The 26,990-nt window shown below is 41.0% G+C and overlaps 1 protein-coding gene across 1 annotated transcript; it reads left to right on the forward strand.

Moving 5' to 3' along the window:
- rgp1 (GP1 homolog, RAB6A GEF complex partner 1) lies at positions 1 to 26,990 on the forward strand. The gene is made up of 8 exons (XM_041189859.1): positions 1 to 266; positions 5,506 to 5,642; positions 8,063 to 8,146; positions 12,438 to 12,587; positions 13,442 to 13,588; positions 15,181 to 15,308; positions 18,484 to 18,661; positions 25,940 to 26,990. Exons 1-8 carry the CDS (start codon positions 151 to 153, stop codon positions 26,161 to 26,163), a joined length of 1,164 nt encoding a protein of 387 aa, XP_041045793.1. The 5' UTR covers positions 1 to 150; the 3' UTR covers positions 26,164 to 26,990.

Here is a 26,990-nt window from a genome sequence, read left to right on the forward strand (position 1 = left end):
ATGCGCATGTGCGACGTCAGCAGTTTTCCGCTGCCGTTCTTCCACCGGATGTGAATGGGCTCTGCTTTAGATTAGTAGCGGTTTAAATGGGTTGAACTGAGGAGATCAGTGTAAATGTTATAAAAAATAATTCAGAGTGGAGATCTCGGGATGATTGAGGTGGTGGCTAAACTCCTCCGGGGCCCGGTGTTTCTGACCGGTGAAGTGTTGGAGTGCGTTATAACTTTCACCAACCCCATTACTGCCCGCTCCACCTCGGCCAGCAGGTAATGACTAGCGCGAGCGCCTGTCCCTCAGCGCGACAGTTACCAGGCAACCAACGGCCGGGCCGTCTCCCTGGTAATCAGGTGGTTCAGGCAGCGGGTCATGCCCTGTGACTGGTACCTGTCCACAGGTAATGTTGTCAGTCAACGTCTTTCAACAGAATTCCCACCCCATTTATCTCTGCCTCTTCACCTCTCTTTGCTCTTTTAAAACACTCCTTAAAACCTATCTTTTTGTCTAAACTTTTGGTCATTTGCCCCCATCTCCTTACGTGGCTTGCTGTCAAATTTCCTGTGTTAATGTTCCTGTGAAATATCTTGGGATAAAAGCAAAATACTACAGATGCTGGAAATCTGAAACAGAGGCAGAAAATGCTGGAAAAACTCAGCAGGTCTAGCAGCATCTGTGTAGAGAGAAACAAAGTTAACGTTTTGAGTCTGTATGACCCTTCTTCAGAGCTGAAGAAGAAGGGTCATATGGACTCAAAACATTACCTCTGTTTCTCTCTCCGCAGATACTGCTGGACCTGCTCAGTGTCTTGAGATTTTTTTTATGTTCTGCCTCCTCCAGAGGTCCCCAGCATCACAGATGCCAGTCTTCAGCCAATTTGGTTAACTCCGCGTGACATCAAGAAATGGCTGAAGGCATTGGATACTGCAAAGGCAATGGGACCTACCGCCATTCTGATTGTAATATTAAAGACTTGTGCTCCAGAGCTAGCCAAGCTGTTCCAGCACAACGACAACACTGACATTTATCTGATAATGTGGAAAATTGCCCAGGTATGTCTTATCCACAAAAGCAGGGCAGTTGCAATCTGGCCAGTTGCTGCCCCATAAATCTACTCTTGATCACCAGCAAATTGATGGAAGGTGTCATCGATGCTGCTGTCAAGTGGCACTTACTCAGCAATAACCTGCACACTGATGCTCAGTTTGAGTTCCACCAGGGCCGCTCAGCTCCTGACCTCATTACAGCATTGGACCTAACATGGATAAAAGAGCTGAACCGAAGACAGGAGGGGAGAGTGACTGCCCTTGACATCAAGGTAGCATTTGACTGAGTTTGCATCAAGGAGCCCTGGCAAAATTGAAGTAACCATCCAGATCAAAGCAGCCTGCTTGATTGGCAGCCCATCCACCAACTTAAACATTCGCTCCTTCCACCACTGATGCACAGTGACAACAGTGCGTATTATATACAACATATATTGCAGCAACTCACCAAAGCTTCTTAAGCAGCACCTTCCAAACCTCTGACCTCTACCACCTAGAAGGACAAGAGCACCAAATACATGGGAACACCACCACCTGCAAGATCCCCACACCATCCTGACTTGGAACTATATTGCCTTTCCTTGCTGGCACTGGGTCAAAATCCTGGAGTTCCCTAACAGTACTGTGGGAATATCCGCACCTGATGGATTGTAACAAGGCTGCTTATTTACACCTTTTCGAGGGCAATTAGGGAAGGGCAACAAATGCCTAAATCCCATGAAAGAAAAAATTGTTAATGGTGTGCATAAAATCAAGTTGTTGTTTGGTTGTCAGCTGATGAAGCATACTGGTGGATATTTCTGGCTTTAATGTGGGCCAGAATTTTACGCTTCCCTGTGGGCAGGTTTTTAGGTGGGGGATGAATGTGAAGTTGAAGGGAACATAGGAGCAGGAGTAGGCCATTCAGCCCATCGATCCTGCTACACCATTCAATATGATCATGGCTGATCATCCGCTTCAATGCTATTTTCCTCACAATATCCCTATATCCCTTTTTGTCATTGGCATTTAAAAATCTGTTAATCTCTACTTTAAACATATTCAATGACTGAGCTTCCACAGTCCTCTGGGGTAGAGAATTCCAAAGATTCACAATCCTTTGAGTAAAAAGATTTCTCCTCATCTCGGTCCTAAGTGGCTTCCCCCTTATTTTGAAATTGTCTCCCCTGGTTCTGGACTCTCCAGCCAGGGAAACCTGCATCTACCCTGTGCATCCCTTTAAGTATTTTGTAGGTTTCAATGAGGTCACCCCTCAGTCTTTGAGACTCTAGAGAATACAGGGCCAATTTCCCCAATCTCTCTTCATCGGACAGCCCCGCTAAACTGGGAACAAGTCTCGTGAACCTTCGTTGCACTCCCTCTATGGCAATAATATCCTTCCTAAGGTAAAGGGACCAAAACTGCACAAAGTACTCCGGGTGCAGTCTAACCAAGATTCTATGCAGTTAAAACAAGACTTCACTAATCCTGTACTCAACCTCTCTTGCGATAAAGGCCAACATACCATGAGCCTTCCTAACTCCCTCCACCCCATGTGCCCTGATCACACAGCGATTTTTTGCAGGGGTGGGCAAGGTGTGGATTGGTGCTCGCCCTTAATTGGCCACTTAAGAGCTGTTTCCCACCCAACTTCAATTTTTAGGCTGGTGGGAGAATTCACCTTCTGTGCCCCACCTTAAGGTCTAGTGGTCTCTGGACCTCCCTTCCCCTCCCTGGTCTCTTCGCCCAAGACCCTGATCACCCCCCCACCCTGGGACCCCTTGAACTTAATCTGGGTCTCTCATGCCCAGGCTTAGGCTCCTGTCCTTCTGCATTCCTCCTTCTGTCCACTGCAGCACTGTCGCTGCAGAGACTGGAGAGCCGCTGGCAATTCAGATTGGCAGACAGCTCTCTAAGGCCAGACTTCTTCCCAAGTAAATGGTAGAAGTCCCACCTGCAGCCACTTAATGCTCATTCGAGTGTGAAATGACTGTGGGGCACTCTTCGGATGGTGGGAAGCGAGACCCCACCATCCGAAAAATTCAAGCCATGGTGAGCTATTGATCAGTAAGGTATGTGTGTGAGACATACAACTGGGGGGAAAGAAAAATTGTTTAAGTCAGTATTTATTGTGATGAACTGAATGCAGAACAACATCTTTGATTTGCTGTGTGCAGGAAATAAATCATTAAAACACTAATACTGTGAATCCTAGAAAACTGAAATAAAAGCAGAAAATGCTGGAAGCACCTGGCAAGTCAAACAGCATCTTGAGAACCACCTTCCAATCTGGTGCTTCCGATTATAACTTTTTCTTCATCCAGGGATTCCCCTCCACTGTGGTTGACAGGGCCCCTGTCTGTGATTTCCCATTTCCCAAACTCTGCCCTCCCCCCTTCCCCTCTCACCCAGAACCACAATCGGGTTTCCCTAGTCTTCACCTTCCACCCCATCAGTTCCACATTCAATGGATTATCCTCCATCATTTCTGCCAACTCAGGCATGATGCCCCGAACACATCTTCCCTTCACCTTTCAGCTTTTGGAAGGGAGCATTGTGTCTGTGTCACACTGGTCCACTTTTTAACCCCCTCCACCTTCATGTGCAAATCCTCCCCTTGACCTTCTCTGCTGTAAGGAGAACAATCCCAGCTTCTCCAGTCTCTCCACATAACTGAAGTCCCTCATCCTTGGTACTATCCTAGAAAATGTCCTTATCAAGGCCTTGACTTCCTAAAGTGTGGTCCCAGAATTGGACTCAACATTTCATATTTGGCCTAACCTGTTATTTATAAAGATTTATTATAACCTCTTTGCTTTAATATTCTATGTTTAGTATTGTCTATTTATGAAGCTAATGATCTCATATGCCTTTTTAACAACCGTACCAACTTCACATGCCACCTTCAAAGATTTCCTCATGTGAACCTTCAAGACTCTTTATCCTGCACTCCTTTTAAAATTGTACCATTTAACTTGCATAGCATCTCCTAATTTTTCCTTCCAAAATGCATCACTTAGCTCTTGTCTTCATTAAATTTCATCTGTTCTGTGTCTGCCCATTTCACCCATCGGTCTATGTGTGTGTGATGTCTGCTACTATCCTCCTCACTTTACCATATTTTCAAGCCTTGCGTAATCTGCAGACTCTGAAATGATGCCACCTAAACCCAAGTCCAAGGCATTAACTTACATCAAAAATGGTGCTTATACCAACCCCAATACATACACTGTATTCTTGCCTGGTCTGAAAAACAACTGTTCAGTTCTTTCTTTGTCTTGACCAATTTTGCGTCCATGCTGCCTACAGGTACATCCTTTTAATCCCACAGGTTTTGATCCTGTCAACAAGTCTATTATGACACTTTATCATATGCCTTCTGAAAGTATAGGGAAACATGGGGATCATTTGAGTTTCCATATATTTGTTCTCAACAGTTGCAGCTGGATATAATTCCACATAAGACATAGGAGCAGAAATTAGACCCTTCGGCCCATCGAGTCTGCTCCGCTATTCAATCATGGCTGATAAGTTTCTCAACCCCATTCTCCTGCCTTCGCCCCATAACCTTTGATCCCCTTACCAATCAAGAACCTATCTATCTTGGTCTTAAATACACATTATATAGCTACCCATTCTTGTGACGAGTGATAGTGTCGCTTTGTCTTGGTTAGCCTGCAACTTTGACGCAGCTGTCACATATTTTTATTATTATTGTCTCAAAAGGGCAGCTTGGAATGCCTGCTGCCATTCTGAGTTTTGAGATAAATGAGAAATCATTCAAATGATCTTAGATAGGTTTCCTCTCTGCATTTGAGTGTATTTGCTGCCATTGTATCACTGCATTTAAATCATGTGTACTTAACTTGGGAGTAAGTAATACAAAGCTCATTGCCAAATGTGCTAAAGCACTAGAATATTAAGATGATCAGCCTGGAAAGAAGTAAGTCAATACTTGATTCATACTGAGATTTAGTCAAGTACAGAGTTCTGTGGATTCTTGGTCATTTCTTGTCATGAGAAAAGGGAGGGCATCATTGGTTTAATTTTTTTCTCCCAGCCCAGAAGCATTAGGGCCAATTTCAATACACTTATAATAACTTCCCCAAATTCCGCAAAGACTGGGAATCAAAGTATGAAACTAATTTAGTTGCTGAACTGTCTGAATGTTTGCCCAGTATTTAATAATTAAAAAATAATAATATTGTTAAATCCGGGTTTGAGTTGGACTTAGAAATTTTCGACCATTTATCTGCTGGAGTAATGATGAATCGGCCAGGGGTTTGGAAAGGAATTTGTGAAATACGCTAACATAGTGTTAAAGCATTATTTTTCCAAGCAACCAATGCATTTTGAATATTTTGATTATCCTCAAAGTTTAATAGAAGCCCGCACCATGAAAATGTCTAAATCATTTATTCAGTGTTCACAAGCCTGCTAAGGTATTTTGGAACTTAAGCCAAAGGTTCTTTCTTTTATTTATCAGTGAGATGCTGGCATGGGCAAGCGCTCAGATACATTGCCAGTTTCATACCAGTGAGAGTCGTGTTGCACTTCCACCCTCTGAAGACACAAAGCATGATGTGCAGGCCGAGAATGAAACAGTTTTTGTTCCAAACAGAGGTAGGATATTTTTTCTGAGCTTCCTCCTACTTCTGGTACATGGAGGTCTGATTATTTCTGTTCTTCAGCTTGCCACTTTTTGAAATGTTGCAATGTATTATGATTTGAAAACATATTACTTTTACACTGTCTTGAGATTTTCCATGTTTGAAAGTTTACGCACAAGAGCTTATATCAACAATCCTCATGAGAAATTAAATCATTAGTTTGACTGGGGGAGAACCTCAATTGGCTGAATTTCTTTTAGTTTTTGTATTTGCTGTTTTAACCCCTTTCTTATTAAGCTATTACCTTCCCTCAGGTTTTCCTCCCCTTTCTCTAGTTTCTCTCCTATTATGTCGCACTGAATTAATTTTGTCCAGGAGACTTTCCTCCTGCTCCCTTTACCCCACCATTTCCATCACATTGCTGATCACACATGTTGGCTGACAATGTAAAGGGCCAGAATTTTGGATGAAATTAAGTTTACAGAGGGTGTAGTATGGAATTCCATTCACATACACACCATCTACTTTTGCCATATAACATTGCCCATATCCACATTTGCTTTAGTCTATTTGTTGAAATACTCACCCATGTGTTTGTCACCTCCAGGTTTGACTATTTTAAGCAAAACAAAAACAATTACCTGGAAAAACTCAGCAGGTCTGGCAGCATCGGCGGAGAAGAAAAGAGTTGACGTTTCGAGTCCTCATGACCCTTCGACAATTCGAGTCATGAGGACTCGAAACGTCAACTCTTTTCTTCTCCGCCGACGCTGCCAGACCTGCTGAATTTTTCCAGGTAATTCTGTTTTTGTTTTGGATTTCCAGCATCCGCAGTTTTTTTGTTTTTATTATTATTATTGACTATTTTAAGACTACTTTTTCTGTACTCCCATACTGTAATCTCCGTAAATTTCATATAATTGTAAACTCTGTTCCCTGTATCTAATACTGCTCCAAGTCTCACTTTCACCCTGTCACCACTGACCTGTATTGACTTCCAGCCCCTGGACACCTCTAATTTAAAATTCTTATTGTATTGAAATCCCTCTATGGCCCCACCACTTTCTATGTCTCTCGTCTATGGCCATACAACTCACACTTGCACACTGAAATGAAAAGTTTACCAAGATATCCTCATGGCTTTTCTCCCTCAGTTTCTGCACCAGTAACTTCTCATCCTCGGCAATTTAAACTTCCTAACTCACCTTTCCCTCCTCCTCTGGGTTCACCACCTTCCTTTAGTTACTCCTTCCATATAAACTCAGCTACCCATAATAAAGGCCAACGCCTCAACCTCACTATCTCACCTCCTTCCACCTCGTTGGTACCACCTGTCTCCACCTTCGCTGCTGAAACTCATTCACGTTTTTATTACTACCAGATTTAACTGCAATGCTCTTATGGTGATCCACCCATCTTCCACTTCCATAAACTGAGCACATCTGAAATTATGTAGCCTATATTTTTATTCTCACCAGGCCCGTTCATCCTGTGTTTGCTGACCTCTATTGGCTTTGGAAACACTAAGTCCTCAAATTTCAAATTCTCATTCTTGTGTCCAAATCTCTCCATGGCTTCACCTCTGTTGGTAAATGCTCTTTCTTTTAGCACCTCAAACCTCAGAGAACTCTGTGCTCCTCCTACTTGGACCTCTTGGGCATTGCCCGCTTCCTTTGTTATCGTTTCCTCTGCCCCTGCCCCCGCTCCTGCCTCTGTCCCGCCCTTGTCCCTGCCCCTTTTGGCTGTTGTGTCCTCAGGTCAGTTCCTAAACTGTGGAATTCCCAGCCTAAACCTCTTTGCCTCTCCACGATTCACTCTTCCTTTTAAGATGCTGCTTAAAGCCTACTTAACTGACCAAGAATTGGTCACCTAACCTAATGCCTGCTCCTTTAGCTATGTCTGTTTTTGTCTGATTTATGTTCCTGGGAAGCACCTTGGAAAATTTTGCAACTATGTTACATCGCCATTTAAATGTAAGTTGGTGCTTCTCTCACACAGGCCCTTTCTGCATCCCTCTCTCTTTGCCATACTGTTGGTGGCTTTGCCTTTGGTCGCTTTGGTCCCATGCTCTGTAATTGCCTGCTTTCATCTTCTGCACTTCCCTTTCCCTTTTTGAGAACAATCTCAAAAGCCACCTCTCTTAATATCTCCGTCATTAGCTTGATGTTCAATTTTCCCTTCTGCTTTTGTGAAGCACCTTGCAATTTTCATTTTTCTTGCCACCCCATATTAAAGGTGTTGAATAAATGCAAGACCTTGCTGTTGTTTCAATATCACCCTGGGTTATGTATTTACCAACTGAACTAATGGGAGTTTTATTTGACTGTTCTTTAGTTATAATCAAACAATCATGGTCTGGTCTGATAAAGATTTGTTTTCTTCAATTTTAGCTATCAATTAAATGTTTAGCAGAATCATTCTATTTATTTCCAGGTGAGCGTGGAAAATGTATTCTAGCCACTCCACCCAAGATACTGTTTTGCGACCTGAGACTTGATCCTGGTGAATCAAAGTCCTGTAAGTACACATATATTGGTAATCTGATCCAAACAAAGACTATATTCCACCTTTTAACAGCAATTAAAATAGAGGCAGAGCTATACTTGCTCTGTGCTCCACTTATTTTTGTTAGTAATTGCTCTTTTGATGTATGTTGGTCATAGTGTACTCACTATGTAATGTTAAGGGGCAGGAGGAGAGACAGATTTAACTAAAATCTATAATTACTAAGCATATAGGTTTTGTCAGTGCAGAAAATGTATTGTCTGTGCTGGCTTTTTGCTAAAGCAGCTCAATATGAATCTCAGTGCCCTGCTTTGTACCCTATACTTCCATTTAACTTCATTTCCTTAAAAAGAGAATGATCTCTGACACTACTGTTCTTTAAAGCAATGCATTCAATGTTATAATGAAATTTCTCCTAACCCCTCTCCTCGCTCTCCTGTTAGCAATTTTAAATTGATGATTCCTAACCAGTGGAGATGCTCTTTCCTTGTTCATTCTCATCAAAACCCGTCATTATTTTAAAAATCTTGTTTGGTTTTCTCTGCAGTAGTGGATATGGTCTCAGACATCATCCTGCTGGATCTATGCTATATGAGTTATTTTGTTTTAATGTACTTTCTAGAATGGAGCACCTAATGCCACTGTTACAATATCCTAACCGCTGTACATCTGTGCCTTTATCATCACTCTTATATGTTGTACTCCTATTTATAAAATCTCAAAAGCATTTTTCTTATTGTTTTATCTGTTAACCTTGGCTCAGTGGTCGCATCTTGGATCTGAATCAGAAGGCCATTTGGCCAATTTATTTTTTCTTCCATCCAGAAAACTCCTAAGAATCCACCATTGAAGAAACTAATGGTGTCTTAAAAATTTCCAAGCTTTTTGTCCCCCCTCTTTTATCTCTTAAGCCTCCCATAAGTTGATCATTTTGTGCAGGGAAAAACATTTCCTATCAATCCTAAGGTTAACTTTTGCCATTTTATACCTATGGCCCCCCTTTTGTTCTACTCCTGTAGGACTTCTAGTTTATTTTTCCCGTTCCCTTGATAATCACCTCTGAAATGCCTCTCTTTTAGAATGAAAAGCCCATGTTTCCCCAGACTCTCCAAACAATAACAACACCAACTTGTACTTATATAGCACCTTTAACATAATAAAATGTCCCACAACACTTCCCAGAGGCATTGTAAAATAAAATATGACACCAAACCACATAAAGAGATATTAGGATAGATAACCAAAAACTTGGGAAAAATAAATTTTAAGGAATGTGTTAAAGGAGGAAAGTGAAGTAGAGAGGCAGAGAGGTTTAGGGAGGGAATTCTAAAGTTAGGGCCCAGACAGCTAAAGGTATGACCAACAGTGGCGGAACAATTAAAATCAGGGATACTCAGGAGGCTAGAATTACAGGAGTACAGATATCTTGGAGGGCTGTAGAGCTGGAGGAGATTGCAAAGATAGGGAGGGACAAGCAGATGATTCAAGCCCCAAACACTAACTTGTTCTCTGCACTGTTTCCACAACTTGAATATCTCCCTTGTTTCTTGGTGACCAGCACTAGTCACTTTATAATTGAAATAAAGTTTGATCAGCATTATAACGTTGTTTTCATTTGCATAAACATATGATGATACTGGAATTGAGTTTAATGTAGAGCTTTGTAGGGGAGGACATAAGTTCCAGTGAAGGCCCTTGGCCCAGCCATCTTCAGCTGCTTCATCAATGATCTTCCTTCCATCAAAAGGTCAGAAGTGGGGATGTTCGCTGATGATTGCACAACGTTCAGCACCTTTCGCGATTCCTCAAATACTGAAGAAGCCCATGTCCAAATGCAGCAAGACCTGGACAACATCCAGGCTTGGGCTGACAAGTGGCAAGAAACATTCGTGCCACACAAGCGCCAGTGATAATGACTATCTCCAACAAGAGAGAATCTAACCATTGCCCTTGAACATTCAATGGCATTGCCATCGCTGAATTCCCCACTGTCAACATCCTGGGGGTTACCATTGATCAGAAACTGAACTGGATTGGCCATATAAATACTGTGGCTACAAGAACAGGTCAGAGACTAGGAATCCTGTGGTGAGTAACTCACCTCCTGACTCCAAAGCCTGTCCACCGTCACAAGTCAGGACTGTGATGGAATACTCTCCACTTGCATGGATGAGTGCAGCTCCAACAACACTCAAGAAGCTTGACACTGTCCAGGACAAAGCAGCCCGCTTGCTTGGCACCCCTTCCTCAAACATTCACTCCCATCACCACTGACCACAGTGACAGCAGTGTGTACCATCTACAGGATGCACTGCAGAAACTCCCCAAGGTTCCTTAGACAGCACCTTCCAAACCCACGACTGCTACTATCTAGAAGGACAAGGGCAGCAGGTAGAAGGGAATACCACCACCTGGAAGTTCCCCTCCAAGCCATTCACCATCCTCACATGGAAATACATTGTCATTCCTTCACTGTTGCTGGATCAAAATCCTGCATCTCCCTTCCTAAAAGCACTGTGCGTGTACCTACACCACAGGGGCTACAGCAGTTCAAGAAGGCAGCTCACCACCACCTTTTCAAGGGCAGTTACGGATAGTCAATAAATGCTGGCATAGCCAGCGGCGCTCACATCCTGTAAAAATGAATTTTAAAAAATTCGTGCTCAACAGTGACTAGTAGAAAACTTTATTAAAAAATAATTGTGCCAGTCTACTAATAAATCTTAATTAGGTGAAAACAAAGGCCTGGATTTTACAGTAAGACTAAAGGTGAGGCAATTAGTATTTAACATTATTCTGAAATAAATTGGACCATGACTTCCAGCCTCCACACAAGTGCTGTCAAATTTGGAAATCGGGAGGTGGTGTCCCATTTGCCCTATTCCTCCAGAACCTCGCTGAGAGACTTGACATTGAAACTTTTTTTATTTCATGGGATGTGAGCTTCGCTGGCTGGGCCAGCATTTATTGTACATCCCTAATTGCCCTTGAGAAAGTGGTGGTGAGCCGCCTTCTTGACTTGCTGTAGTCCATGTGGTGTAGATACACCCACAGTGTTGTTAGGGAGAGAGTTACAGGATTTTGACTCAGCGCCAGTGAAGGAACGGCGATATATTTCCAAGTCGGGATGATGTGTGGCATGGAGGGGAACTTGCACGTGATGGTGTTCTCATGCATCTGCTGCCCTTCTAGGTGGTAATGGTCACAGATTTGGAAGGTGCTGTTGGAAGAGCCTTGGTGTGTTGTTGCCATGCAACTTGTAGATGGTAGACGCAGCTGTCACTGTGCGTCAGTGGTATAGGGAGTGAATGTTGAAGATGGTGGATGGGGTGCCAGTCAAACGGGCTGCTTTGTCCTGGATGATGTCGAACTTCTTGAGTGTTGTTGGAGCTGCACTCATCCAGGCAAGTGGGGAGTATTCCATCACATCCCTGACTTGTCCTTGTAGATGGTAGACAGGCTTTGGGGAGTGAGGGAGTGGGTTACTTGCCACTGAATTCCCAGCCTCTGACATGTTCTTGTGGCCACTGTTTATATGGATGGTTCATTTCAATTTTTGGTCCATGGTAACCCAGAGAATGTTGATAAGGGTAAAATACGCTAGAAAAAGATGATGTTTGTGTAAATGAATTTTTGATGCCATGATAAGTCCTCGTTATTGTCAAACAGCCTCTTGGACACTGAACATTTACTCTTACAACTGTGCAGTCTTGTTCCTTCAGATATTACTGGATATCTTAAAAACAAGTTTTGACTTTTTCTTTCAGTCTCTTGTACCTCTCAATCCCATTTGTCTTTCCTTCTGTTTTTGTTTCTATAAATTATTTTATATTTAATTAAATATTGTAATTTAGACTTCCTAGTTTAGACTCAATGACGATTCTTCAATCTAGTTGTTGAGGAGACCCGCCATTGCTTGCCCTGTTCACACAAGTCCTTGATCCCCTTTAGAAGGAACCATGCTCCTTTGACGGTCTGCTAACTGTAAATCACAGTGTAAAAGCCACAGAACTGGGGAAGTGAATGCATAATGAAGGCAAGCACTGCTGACTGTCAATTCTGGACCATTATGGACGTCCATAGTGCCTGCTTCTGTAGTGACCATTTTAAAAATGCCAACTGATATGGAATATAGGCATCCCTTTTTCTTTCTCCTTTTTATGTTCAATCATTATTTAAGAATAAAAATTTATAGAAATACTATTAAAACTTAGCAATAGTTAAACTAGTAGTCATTATTTTTCATTCTATGATGTGATTTTTCTGAAATGATATGTGATTTAATTTTGCTGGAAATTTTTAGATTCTTACTGTGAACCTGTGCCTCTTGATGGTCCACCTTCTTTCCGTGGCCAGTCAGTGAAGTATGTTTATAAATTGACAGTTGGTTGTCAGAGGGTCAATTCTCCAATCAAACTTCTCCGCGTTCCTTTTCGGGTTTTCGTTGTTTATGGTAAGTCTGAGGTAAAAATAGCTTGCCTATTAGGAACTGTAGGTAACTTGTAAGATATCAAATTCCATAGACTGAAATTTCTGTTGTGTTGTGTATTAAAAATTGAAATGCTCAATTTGTGACAAGACATTTTTTTTTCCCTTTAAATTTGTGTAAAGATCCTCCTTGATGGCATCATAGGTTGGTGGATCTAATCCAGGCTACTGTAGGGAGAGGCCTCTCAGGACTTCCCCTTTTTAATCATGGTGTTTCTTCTTGCAGAACCAATTAGATCAAGAAAAAATACCATGCAGATGTATGTTCACAACCCCAACGCAATTATAGATAATGTACATTTTGATAAGGAAATTATACAATCCTTATAATGAGCTTGCATATTAGCTTATTGATAGAAATTCGAGTTGTTACCTTTATGGCAGTTGAAGTAAAATTTTCCTTTAAGTGGAAACTAAACAGAATACTTCAAGAAAATTGAGCACTGGTATTTGGTAAACTCAAGTTAAACCATGGGAATACAAAAATTTTAAACATTGAAGAATTGTAAAATTTAGTTCCAACTTAGCAGCTGTATCTCTAGAAATAGTTACTTCAGTGTTAAATGCTGAGGGTGGGTGAATTTTTGTCGCAGGCAGAAATTAGGTTGTAGCAGATTGGCCACCTATTTTGGCTAATGTCCAATTTTAACTCACATTGAACTTCAGACATTGTGCAAATTAGGTGACTAATCAATCTGGTGCTGCCCAGTTTCCACATGGAAGTAAAAGTGAAAGCTTGCCTGTGGCTATGACTGTGTAAATAATTAGATTTCATTCATCAATATACATTGTAGTAAGATGTGATTTTCTTCACATCAGGGTTAGAAGATTACCAGTTTCCTCCAGATGAAGCTGTCGCACCTACAAACCCATTTTTGGATGAAGATGAGAACATTAAAAAAGACACTAGATTAGTAGACCTGGCAACAGAAATGCTGATGACCAGCACATCTCGCCGTAGTCTTCGTGAGTATTTAATAATAAAATCAACATTAGATAGAGACTGATTTCCTTCAGGCACTTATATACCCTTCAAATGTAGCCTATTAATGAAATTGCTGGATTTATACGAAGAGTAGTTTCACCAAGATAAGGAAGGAAAAGCTGTATGTAATGGTCTTAAAAAAAGGGTTGTGTTTGTGCTGATTACCCTTCAAGTAGTTGTCGGGGACCATTGGAAGAGGTTCTTTTGAAGTTGAGAAAACAACTTATCGAGGTGATTTTGCTCTGCTAAGCTTTTAATTTTAAAGTTTGTTAAAAATGATCCTACTTTAAACTGATTCTATCTTGAGCATTATTTTCCTTTCTATTTTTCTTGTGGCTTCAACATTACAAAAGCCAACATCAAGGGATCTGCTTGAAGTTCTAAGCCTGGCTCAGTGAAGAAACAGATGTAATACCAGTAAATAGAGTTACTAACCTAAAGTGCTTTAGAAATCTAACCATAACTTTTAGTTTTCTTGCATTGCCAGCATCTCTGATCTTCTCAGCAACTACTCCATAAAACAGTCAAAAATAATTGCCCAAGACTTCTGGAAAAGTAAATTAACAGTCAATAGTAATAAATCAATACATTGTTCTGATGCAAGGTCATTTTGACCTGACACATTAACTCTGTTTCTCTCCACAGATGTTGCCAGACCTTCTGAGTGTTTTTTTGTTTTTATTTAAGAAATTTTCATAAAAACACATACTATGTTTATTTCAAAGAAAATTGCTCCTCCATAAGAAAGTATTAGTGATAAAACTTATGTTAACATGGCTACTCTTTGTCTATTAATTTCCATGAATTACTATATATGCTCAGTATCGGTTTACTATATTATGGAGTACAGTTACATCGTGGCTATGTTACTTAGCCTGTAATCCAAAGGCTTGGACTAGGGGGTCTAGAGACATGAATTCAAATCCCACCATGGCAGCTGGGGAATTTCAATTTAATTAATTATATAAATCTAGAATCACTAATAGCAACCATGAAACTGCTGGCTTGCTTTAAAATCCAACTAATGTTCTTTTAGGTAAGGAAACCTGTCATTCTTACCTGGTTGGCCTATATGTGACTCCAGACCCACAGCTATTTGATTGACTTTTAACTGCCCTCTGAAATGGCCTAGCAATCCACTCAGTTGTATTCAAGAAGGAGGGGTGCCACTTTCTCAAGCCCAGTTAAGGATGGGCAATAAATGACAGCCTTAACATTTATGCTTCCATCCCAAGAATGAATTTAAAAAACGATAATTATCTCTTCCCAGCATCAGTTCCTGCATTATGTGAGTTATTTGATCTCAAATAGGGATGCAGTTGGGGAGCTGCAGTTGGTCTCTTTAGCACTGAACTGTGGGACTGATGGGGATTTTTTTTTAAATACTCTAAATATGTATTGTATTCTAAAGAACATGAAAAGGGATGGAGGAGATGATGACTCTTTGTATTGAACAAGCAAGCATGAAGCAATAATAAATGAACAAGACTTTAGAATCCAATTGAATTATTGTTGTGGTAATATCGTGCTTAAAAAATACTTTGATTAGTATTGTTTTGTATATTCTATTTAGATTTGTATAACATTACTAATATCCGTGGGAAGGTTGGAAAGTTTTGCATCTTCAAAACCATCTATAAAATTGGAGAGGATGTAGTGGGCACATTTGATTTCTCTGAAGGAGATATTCCATGTTTGCAGGTCAGCATATTTTGCACTTACTAGTCTTGGTAATTTAACTCTCTACTGCAGATATATGGTCCATCATTGTAAAAGTATTTTGATAATTCTTTTGTTGCCAAGTGTAATGCTAAAACAGCTAATACAAATTCAAATGTATTTATCTCAGAGCTCTTTAATGGCCAACTGCGCAAAAGTATTCAATTCATGGTCTGTACTAAATTATCTGATTGCAGTTATTGCAAAGGTGGGGATTTTCTTTATTATATTGTTCGTGGGATGTGAACGTTGCTGGCTAGGCCAGCATTTATTGCCCATCCCTAACTGTCCTCGAGAAGGTGGTGGTGAGCTGCCTTCTTGAACTGCTGAGTCCATGTGTTGAAAGAACAACTGGAGTGCTGTTAGGAAGTGGTTTCCATGATTTTGACCCAGTGACTGTGAAGGAATGGCAATATAGTTCCAAGTCAGGATGGTGTGTGACTTGGAGGGGAACTTGCAGGTGGTGATGTTCCCATGCATCTGTTGCCTTTGCCCTCCTTGTTGGTAGGGGTCACGGGTTAGGAACATGCTGCTAAAGGAACCTTGGTGAGTTGCTGCAGTGCATCTTGTAGATTGTACACACTGCTGTTATTATGCTTTGGTGGTGGAGGAAGTGAATGTTTATTGTGGTGGGTGGTGTACCAGTCAAGCAGGCTACTTTGTCATGGATAGTGTCGAGCTCCTTGAGTGTTGTTAGAGCTGCACTCATCCAGGTAAATTGAGAGTATTCCATCACACTCCTGACCTGTGCCTTGTAGATGATGGATTGGCTTTGGGGAATCAGGAGGTGAGTTACTCACCGCAGAATTCCGAACCTCTGACCTGTTCTTGCAGCCACAGTGTTTATGTGGCTAGTCCGGTTCAGTTCCTGGTCAATCCCCCAGGATGTTGATAGTGGGTGATTCAGTAATGGTAATGCCATAGAATGTCATGGGGAGATGGTTAGATTCTCTTTTGTTGAAATGGTCATTGCCTGGCACTTGAGTGGCGAGAATGTTACTTGCCTCTTATCAGCCCAAGATTGAATATTGTCCAGTTCTTGGTGCAAATGGAAATGGACTGTTTCAGTATCTGAAGAGTCACGAGTGGCGCTGAACATTGTGCAATCGTCTGCGAACACTTCTGACCTTATGATTGAGGGAAGGCCCTTGTTTAAACAATTGAAGATGTTTAGGACTAGGACACTACTCTCTGGGGGGCTTCTGCAGCAATGTCCTGGGACTGAGATGATTGACCTCCAACAAACACAACCGTCTTCTTTTGTGTTAGGTATGACTCCAACCGATGGGGAGTTTTCCCCTTGATTCCCATTGACTCCAGTTTTGCTAGGGCTCCTTTTTGCACCTATTGAGTTCAGCTCTTTTGTCCATGTTTGGACCAAGGCAATGGTGAGGTCAGCAGCGGAATGGCCCTGGTGGAACCCAAACTGAGTGCCAGTGAGCAGGCTATTGTTGAGTAAGTGCCCCTTGATAGCACCGTCGACGACACTTTCCATCACTTTACTGATGATCGAGAGTAGACTGATGGGTCAGTAATTAGCTGGGTTGGATTTGTCCTGCTTTTTTTGTGGACAAGACGTATCTGGGCAATTTTGCACATTGCTGGGTAGATGCCAGTGTTGTAGCTGCTCTGGAACAGCTTGGCTAGGGGCACGGCTAGTTCTGGAGCATAGACCTTCGGTAGTATTGCCAGAATATTGTCAGGCCTCATATCCTTTACAGTATCCAGTGCCTTCAGCCATTTCTTGATATCACGTAGAGTGAATCAAATTGGCTGAAGACTGGCATCTGTGATGCTGGGGACCTTGGGAGAAGGCAGAGATGGATCATCCACTCATCACTCGTGGCTGGAGATAGTTGCAAATGCTTAAGCCTTGCCTTTTGCTGGGCTCCCCCATCATTGAGGATGGGATATTTGTGGAGCCTGTTCCTCCAGTTAGTTGTTTAACCATTCATAACGGGATGTAGCAAGACTGCAGAGCTTAGATCTGATCCATTGGTTGTGGGATCGCTTAGCTCTATCTATCGCATGCTGCTTCCATTGTTTGTCACACATGTAGTCCTGACTTGTGGCTTCACCAGGTTGATACCTCATCTTTAGGTATGTCTGGTGTTGCTGCTGGCATGCTCACGTGCACTCTTCATCGAACCAAGGTCGATCCCTGGCTTGGTAATAATGTTAGAGCAGAGGATATGCCGAGCCATGATGTTATAGTTTGTGGTTGTATGCAATTCTACTGCTGCTGATGGCCCACAGCGCTTCGTGGATGCCCATTTTGAGTTGCTAGACCTGTTTAAAATCTATCCCTTTTAGCACAGTGGTAGTGCCACAAAACACGATGGAGGGCATTCTCAATGTGAATATGGGATAATTACAATTTAATTACAATTATCTTGAGATAAAGGAGAGAAGAGAAAATGATTAGTGATGGTTATTCCTCCTTGTTCCTCATCGCTGTCCAATACTTCTTTTTGAAATATGTCCATGGATGTTAGCTGAAGATTGGTTTGAGATTCACTGTGCTGCTCTCCATGGCTGATCCCAGCCAGTGAGTATTCAGTTACTTGAGCAAGGTAATCATGGAATGTCAGTACCCCTGACACAAAACCTCATGTAGGATTTGTACCTTTGGGATGGAGTCATATAGTTCTATAGTTAGAGAGATACTGCTGGTTCAGAGCATGAAGCTGTTGCTTCTCATGAATATGCAGATGTTAATCTAAATGTATGATCAGCCTCCACAGCATGTTAGAATATTTGGCTTGGAAATGCCAGACAAAGCTGAACTGGGAAATGAAATCAGGAGAGCAATTTATGCACAAACATGTCTTTCAGTATTTTATTTTTTGTTGCACCTACAGGATGATGCTTGTTTATGTTTTTTTGTCCTTACTAATCCCTCCTTTGAGCTTTCAGCATGAAATATTAATTGTTTCCAGTTAAATAATAGATGTGACTACAAGGTTTAATTTACACAAGTGCAAAACTCTGATGCCAGTCTTAAAGTTTTGCTCCTATAGTCATGGCTTGATAAATAAACCTTATTTATGAGTTTTCAATATGGAACACAGCCATTAACTATGGGAATTAAAATTTAAACGATTATTGTCTTTATTTTTAGCCACTAATTTGAGTTCCAATCTGTTCTTATTTGCAGTTTTCAGTGTCTTTACAAACAGAGGAGCATGTACAGGAGGAGTACCAGAGAAAACCAGGGCAACCCGTTTCTCTTAGTACGCATGCTCGGCACCAGGAGTCATGTTTGCACACTGCTAAGACTCACTTCAGTTTACCTATTCCACTTAGCGCCACACCCAGCTTCATCACCAGTGTAGGTAAGTGTGTACCATTTGTTTTACTTATGTCGTTATACAATCCATATGAGTTGATAATGCCAAGCGATTACCTGAAGAGTCACACAGACTCAAAACCTTAACTCTGTTTTTCTCTCCGCAGATGCTGTTAGACCTGCTGAGTTTTTCCAGCATTTTCTGTTTTTGTCCAAGAGCTGACCTGTTTTGTGTATTTAGGGAAACCTTAGAAGATCCACCTTTCTGCACTGAAGAATAAATCAAATGGCCATATTCATCAGGAGCATTGCAAGTTACCCTCAACCATGTCAGCTCTTGCTTACACTGCTGGTCTTCTGCCTTCAAACAGTGATTAAATGATTCTAATTAATTTTGGTTCCTGGTCCCTTGAAATGCAAATTACTAGGGATTATTATAACTGTATAATTAAATAACGTTAATTCAATGCAGTGTAATCATCAAACACCTACTAACCATGATGAGCCTATTGCAATGATTGGCATTGGAATCTCTGCATCATATTATCAAGCTCCATTGCTAAAAGCTTATTTAATTTTTTTAACCAATTAAATGAATTAATTAATCAGATCTAGGGGATAAAGTTGACAGAAAATAACAAAGGATAGTAACACTAAAGGACTCTGACTTTCAGGAAATTAAAATCTAAGGACTTTAGATATTAAGAATAAAGTAAAACATTTCAGTTAACCTCCCTATAAGCCAAAGTGATAAGCTGGTAAGTGTTTAGTTATTTAAGTGGCAAGTTTAATTAATAGTCCCTAATAAAAAGAGGCATGTCAGGATAGCTTAGACCTGTGGAGTGCACATCCTATACCATGTGGGAACTCCAGGACACTTCTCATGTCCTGAACAATCATGTGCATGAAGTGTCATCAACTGCAGTAGCTGGAGCTCCAGATTTTGAAGCATGAGCAGAAACTGGCATCAATGCCCCTTCCATGACGTTCAAAGATTCGTGGATAGCATGTGGTCATCTCACAGCTTTAGGGTATGCAGGCAGTATGCGATATTCAATTCTGAGCACTGGTGAGAGTGATGGTTCCTCTGCAGCCAGAGCCAAATCCACAGCACCACAGATAGCCTGGTTGGATAGGGGAATCGGGCGGAAGATTGGGAAATCAACAATGATGGGGAATTTGATTGTTAGGGGAACAGACAGGTGTTTCTGTAACCGCAGACATGAATCCAGGATGGTATGCTGCCTGCTGGGTGCCAGGGTCAAAGATGTCACAGAGTGGATGCAGAGCAATCTGAGGGAGGAAGATGAACAGCTGGCACCCGTGGTCCACATTTGTACCAATGACATAGGTAGAAAGGAGGAAGGATGAGGCCCTGCAGACGGAGTTTAAGGAGCTGGGAAAGAATTAGCAAGCATGACCTTAAAGGTAGTGATCTCCAAATTACTCCTAGTACCATGTGCTAGTGAGTATAAAAATAGGAGGATAGAACAGCTGATTGCATGACTGAGGAGATGTTGCAGAAGGGAGGGCTTTAGATTCCTGGCACATTAGGACCTATTTTTGTGAAGATGGGACTTGTACAAGGCAGACAGGCTGCACCTGAACAGAGCTGGGATGATATCCTTGTGGGATGATTTGCTCGTGCTGTTAGGAAGAGTTTAAACTAACTTGGCAGGAGGACGGGGGCAGGAAATATTAGCAAGGAAAAGCAAGGTGCAGAGAGAACTGAGAGAGATTGCACTTGTGATGGCACAGCGGATTGTAAATGCTGAGCTGCTCAAATCCCAGAAGGAAACTTGAAACAGCTGCTATAACTGTTCTTACAATTTGCTCTTTTGAGATGCGTGCCTTGAATGCAGTGGTAATAAGTCCACCGAGCCTTAGAGATTTTTTACAAAACTAAATTAAACATTTATTAATAGAAGATTTTAAGCACATACATAGGTCTACAAATTACCACTATGATAACTCCTAGCTCCCCTAATCAATCTGACTCCCATTACACCTCCATTAAGGCAACAGTAAAAACAAATACATTTCAACAGACCCAGGAAAAGCACACAATATCCTGGACAGTGATATTCACAGTGAGCTTTCTTAGCTTCGGTTCCTGTAGACAGCAACTTGATACCTAGAGGTGAGAGGCTTTTCACACTTGTGTTAGATCTTAGAATGCCTTCCCCCTTTCACATAACCTCATCCCCTTTATACGTTTCTCCCTTTTAATGAAAATTCCATTGTTCCCATATGTTTTTTCAACTTTAGTTTTCTCGTAATATAAATCTTTCATAGTTGTCACAACTCTCTGGGGATAGTGCGCTACAATGTCAAGCCCCACTGCTCCCTGAGCTGCGACAAATGTGGAAAAGTTTGATCAAACCACATAATTGTTTAATTTAGCTTAACAGAATACAAGCACCAGGTTTGTAAACTTAATAAGTAAATAACTGTTCATTGAACAAATTGTTTTTAACCAGTGGCTAAAGAAAGAAATATGAACCACTAATTTCTAACTCTATAACCTAAACTCTACCCCTTCTTAAAACCCTATACACACACATACAAGACACACAAAAACATGGATTTTAAGGATGGGATAAAACAGTTTAATAGCACCAATTCCAGAGTACAGGATTTGATTGGTTGATTTTGATCGATGTCTTCCAAATTCCTTTCAGTTCTTTGTTGATGACACAAGGTGGTCTTCCAGCACTTTCAGTCTTTAGTTCACTGGTTGGGCACATGCTTTTCAATGTCTCTAATGATGGTTTTCCCCTTTTCCTCTTGACAGGGGTTTTCAGAGAGAGAGCAGGTTATAGAGATATGAGGGGAAAAAAAAAGCCATCCAGCTATTATTATAGAATTACTGGAATCTTACACAGGAGACAGAAGTTTTAGGTCTTTTTCCTTTTAGGCTAGGAGCTATTCTGCTGCACTGCTCTCACAGAAACCCTGGTTACCTGGTCAGGAGCCAATTAAAACATTGTTGCCAGGCAGCTCCCCATTAGACTGGATTCCTACTTGGCTCCATCCTGTCTTTCATGGCATACTCTGTTCCAAGACAGCAACATTGTATATATCCCTCACGCTGTTTGACCAGACATGTCTTTCAAACTGCAGCCATTGTAATTTTAATCCACAGTCCAACAGAAATAAAAAGATATGTTCTTTTCATTGTGACTAGGCGTATAAAATTATGAGGGGCCTAGATAGGGTAGATAGCAAGGAACCTTTCCCCTTGGTGGAGGGATCAATAACCAGGGGGAATAGATTTAAGGTAAGGGGCAGGAGATTTAGAGGGGATGTGAGGAAGAATTTTTTCACCCAGAGGGTGGTGGGAATCTGGAACTCACTGCCTGAAATGATGGTAGAGGCAGAAACCCTCATAACATTTAAGAAGTATTTGAATGTGCAGTTGTGATGCCTTGGCATACAAGGTTTATGGGCTTAGTGCTGGAAAATGGGATTAGAATAGGTAGGTACTTGTTTGACCGGTGCAGACTTGATGGCCCGAAGGGCCTTTTTCTGTGCTGTAGACCCCTGTGATTCTACTCATTTTAGCGGTAACCTTTAGGAAAAATAAACACACTGTTTGGCTTAGTCTCCTTGGGCAAAGTGTAACACCTACTATCTCTTTGAAATTCACTACTCTGGTTTAGCTAAAAATGCAAATGTTCCTCACACCTCTCATTTTAAAACTTCAACCATGTTTATGTATTTAGCATTTCAAACCTAGCTATCCTTTTGATAACTCAAAAGCTCCAGACTAGCTGTCTCAATTCAATTAAATCGCACACACACATTGGTACACCTACAGGCAGAGAAGCTAATCCAAACCCCACTATTAACCTACCTTTACAATAATCACAATAATATTATGAAATATTATATTTTCATGACACTAGAGTAGGAAATAATATGGTATGTGGTGGGGTCAGAGTAAGAGGGAATGTCATAAGGTCTTTCAAATTAAATTTGCTGTGCAAATTTGTGAATGCGTGGAGTGTGGTAAATAAAGTTGGTGTGCTGCAGGCACAGATACCCACATGGGAATATGATGTTATAGCGATAACAGAGACCTGATTCAAAAAAGGATAGGACTGGGTATTAGAAATTCCTGGCTAAGCGGTGTTCAGGAAAGGTCAAGAAATGAAGAAAGGAATAGAAAAGCAGGAAGTTATGAAAAATCTGTATAAAACCCTGGTTCAGCCTCAACTGGAGTACTTTGTCCAGTTCTGGGCTTCGCACTTTAGGACACATGTGAAGGCATTAGAGAGTATGCAGAAAAGATTCACAAGAATGGTAAGGATGAGGAACCTCGGCTACATGGATAGATTGGAGAAGCTGGGATTGTTCTCCTTGGAGAGATTTGATAGAGATATTCAAAATCCTGAGGGGTCTGTACAGAGTAGATAGGGAGAAACCGTTCCCGTTAGCAAAAGGGCCAGAAATCAGAGGACACAATTTAAGGTAATTAACAAAAAAAGCAATGGTGACATAAGGAAAAATACTTTCATGCTGTGCATGGGGATGATCTAGAATGCGCTGTGTGGCAGTGTTGTGGAGCAGATTCAATTGTGGTTTTCAAAAGAGTGTTGGATAATTATCAGAAGTGAAAAAATTTGCTCAGCTACTGGGAAAGGTGGGGAGAGGGGACCGGGTGAGTTGCCCTTCCTGAGAACTGCTGTAGATATATAACCATTCTATGGTTCTATGTAGCTCTATCCTGGATCTTGTAAATTAAGTACTGCATAAGATTTAAAAAACATGTTCCAATTCCCAATTTTCTTCCTTTCTTTGGGGACTAATGCTGACTCATACTGACATGATCACCGGAGCCTGCAGAACCAAATCACTTACCCAAGTGAAATTCCATGTGGGAGGAAGGGTATGCATGTTCAGATTCTGATTTTTACCCTCAGCCATTTTTTGCGGAGCTTGTTCATTAGAGATCAAAAACAAGAATCCTTACTGACTTCCCCTTATCCTCCCTCAGTCTACCTGTCGGCACGTCAACCAGGGCACTGTGGTCAATTGTGGCACTCATATTGCTGTCCTGATTGAGATCAGATAATTCAGCACAAACTAGGACTGAACTTGGAACTATTCTGACATGTATTGTTCAATTTTACACTCAGAAATGTATTTACTACCTGAGTCACTTGTAGAAGCTCTGAATCCTTTTGTGAGTCAACTCATTCCCTTCACTTGACTGGGTTCAGCTGGTAGTATTCTCACCCCTGAGTCAGAAGGTTGTGAGTTCAGGTCCCACTCCAGGACTTGAACACAAAAATCAAGGCAAACACTTTAGTGCAGTATTGAGGGAGTGCTGCAAAGTTAGAGCTGCTGTCTATCAAATGAGACATTAAACTGAAGCCCCTGCATCTGCCCTCTCAGGAAGACGTAAAAGATCCTTTGGCACTATTTCAAAGAAGAGCAGGGGAGTTATTCCTGGTGTCCTGGCCAATATTTATCCCTCAGTCAACATCACCAAAACAGATGGTTTGGTCGTTATCACATTGCTGTTTGTTGGAGCTTGCTAAGTGCAAATTGGCTGCCACAGTTTTACATTACAGCAGCTCTTCAATGACTACACTTCCAAAGTACCTCATTGGCTGTACAGTGTTTTGAGACACCCTATGTTGTGAAAGGCACTATTTAATACAAGTCCTTCATTTAAAATAACGGTGTATTTAGTGTATATTTGTATGTTATCACTGTAGGTTCAGGACCCTACATTGCCAGGCAATGACCATCTCCAACAAGATAGAATCCAACCAACTAGATAGAATCCAACCATCTTCCCTTGACAATCAGTGGCATTACCATCATTAAAGCCCCCACTATCAACATCCTGTGGGTTACCATTGACCAGAAACTGAACTGGATAAGCCATATAAATAATGTGGCTACAAGAGCAGGTCAGAAGCTGGGAATTCTGTGACAAGAAACTCACCTCCTGATTCCCCAAAGCCTGTCCACCATCTACAAGACAGAAGTCAGGAGTATTATGGAATACTGTACATTTGCCTGGATGAATGCAGCTCAAACAACACTCAAAAAGCTCAACACCATCCAGGACAAAGCAGCTCGCTTGATTGGCACCCCTGCCACAAACATTCACGCCATCCACCACCTTCAACATTCATTCCCCCTATCACCTACATACAGTGGCAGCAGTGTGTACCATTACAGGATGCACTGTAGCAACTCACCAAGGCTCCTCCGACAGCATCTACTAAACCCATGACCTCTACCACCAAGAAGGACAAGGGCAGCAGATGCATGGGAACACCACCACCTGCAAGTTCCCCTCCAAACCGCAAACCATCCTGACTTGGAACTATATTGCCATTACTTCACTGTTCCTGGGTCAAAATCCTGGAACTCGCTTCTGAACAGCATTCTTGGCGTACCTGCACCATATGAACTGTAGCGGTTCAAGAGGGCGCTCACCACCATCTTCTCAAGGACAATAAATGCTGGCCTAGCCAGCGATGCCCATATCCCGTGAAAGAATATGAAAAATTGTTGGAATATTTTGTTTTCTGCTCAAAAATATTTGGTCACCTTCTCTCAGCCTTCCTATTCTAAGTGAAGAACTACATTTGAAAGAAATACTTCGCATGGCATCAACACATGCATATTTCTAAAGAGTAGTCACTGGATGATGATCAGGAGTAATAACTCTTGATTGAGCTATCGTACCCAGTTTTTTGAGCTCCACCAAACATAAACTCCAGTCCATCCAAACAACTCTAGCTCAAATTTTCAGCCTTGTTCAGCCAATATACTGTCTTCACTGACCATTAATTGCTCCCTATCCCAGTTTGTTCCCTGCTTTTGTCAAAATTTGTAATTTTGGGTGTTTCCCCAGTGGCAGAAACTTAAACATCATGGGCCTGCTCCTTTGAAATTTTCTTGAAGAGACTTTTGAAGGAAGATGGAGGTGTTTGAGGGAAGAGAACCTTTCTCTTTTTGAGGGAAGAGATTTTTGACTTCCTGTTTCCTTCTCCCAGTCCTTGCTTGATTTCTCTTCTGTCTTCCTTCCTCCCTCCCTCCTGTAAAATATATCGGCATTTTGCCACATTTGAAGTCTATATGGTGGTCAGTTGTCAAGGAGTGTCATCTTCAGGAAAGAAAAATGATTGAGAGACCTATAGTGACTTCAGAACAAGAAATAAAATTGTTTAAATCTATACATTATACCAAATAATCTTAATATTTCAAATTTTAAAAAATCCTTACATTTTTGTATGATTTTAAACAATAAATTTATATATATTTATTGAAGTGATTAATGCATATGTTTCTATTTCAGTGTCCTTAAAGTGGCGCTTACATTTTGAGTTTGTCACAGCTCGTGAACCAGTGGAACCACCTACTGTACTTGAGAACCAATCGGAAATAATTACTTGGACTGGGACAGGGAAAATAGATGTGGACACGTTCAGCTGGGATCTGCCCATGAAAGTGCTTCCAACCAATCCTGTGCTTGCATCTTATGTGTCACAGTTTGCATCTTCTAACTCCATCAGTATTTGAACTTCATTATTTTCTCTTCAGTTAAGGAGCAGCCCTTCGAAAATTTTTCAGCTGCTGAATTTAAATGTCTGGATTTTAATAGCCTGCAATTGTACAATAATAACAAGGAATTACATTTCCATAGATGCTCTAAATGTATTGGTTTATGTACTGCTAAACAGGGGTTACTGGAATATATCATAATGTGAGATAAAACATTACTGTGTGGAAGCGAACAGAATTATTTTTATGAAAAAAATGTGCAGAGCAGGATTTACGGTGCCTAAAATTTCTATTAATTACATTGAAAAGTCAGAGGAGAAAAAATGCAACTTGCATATTTTCTTCTATTTTTTTAACTTCAATTTCTTAAATTTGAAAACTGGTTGATCTGAAGATTCTGTCTTGAGTAGAAGTATTTTGCACATACCAAGTGGTTTATGGCTTTTGAAGTACTAGTAAAAGATATCACTAAAATGTACTTTCTGTTTGGTTATGGATTTTAATGTAACTAGTTTGAAGCCCATGAATACAGAGTACTGCAACTTTACATTTGTACTCATTCTAGTTTACGTGTATATAACTTTCAACACATTCTTCACATTTAGTTAGCTTGCTGTTCTTGATAATTTTACATTTTGTATTAAAGGTATACTTTATTTACTGTATTGTAACACACCAGTAAATAAATCTTGTTAATCAGTATGCCATTTAATACATTAATTCACCTGTTAAACAAAACCATTATTTGTTTTGTGTATCCCTGTTAGTATCCACAATGCCCCCATGCGACTACATTTTACTTATTTTGTTTGGATGCATGGTATAAACCGTTGTTGAATCTAAAA

Source organism: Carcharodon carcharias, chromosome 1 (genome assembly GCF_017639515.1).
Source record: "Carcharodon carcharias isolate sCarCar2 chromosome 1, sCarCar2.pri, whole genome shotgun sequence".
Lineage (NCBI taxonomy): Eukaryota > Metazoa > Chordata > Chondrichthyes > Lamniformes > Lamnidae > Carcharodon > Carcharodon carcharias.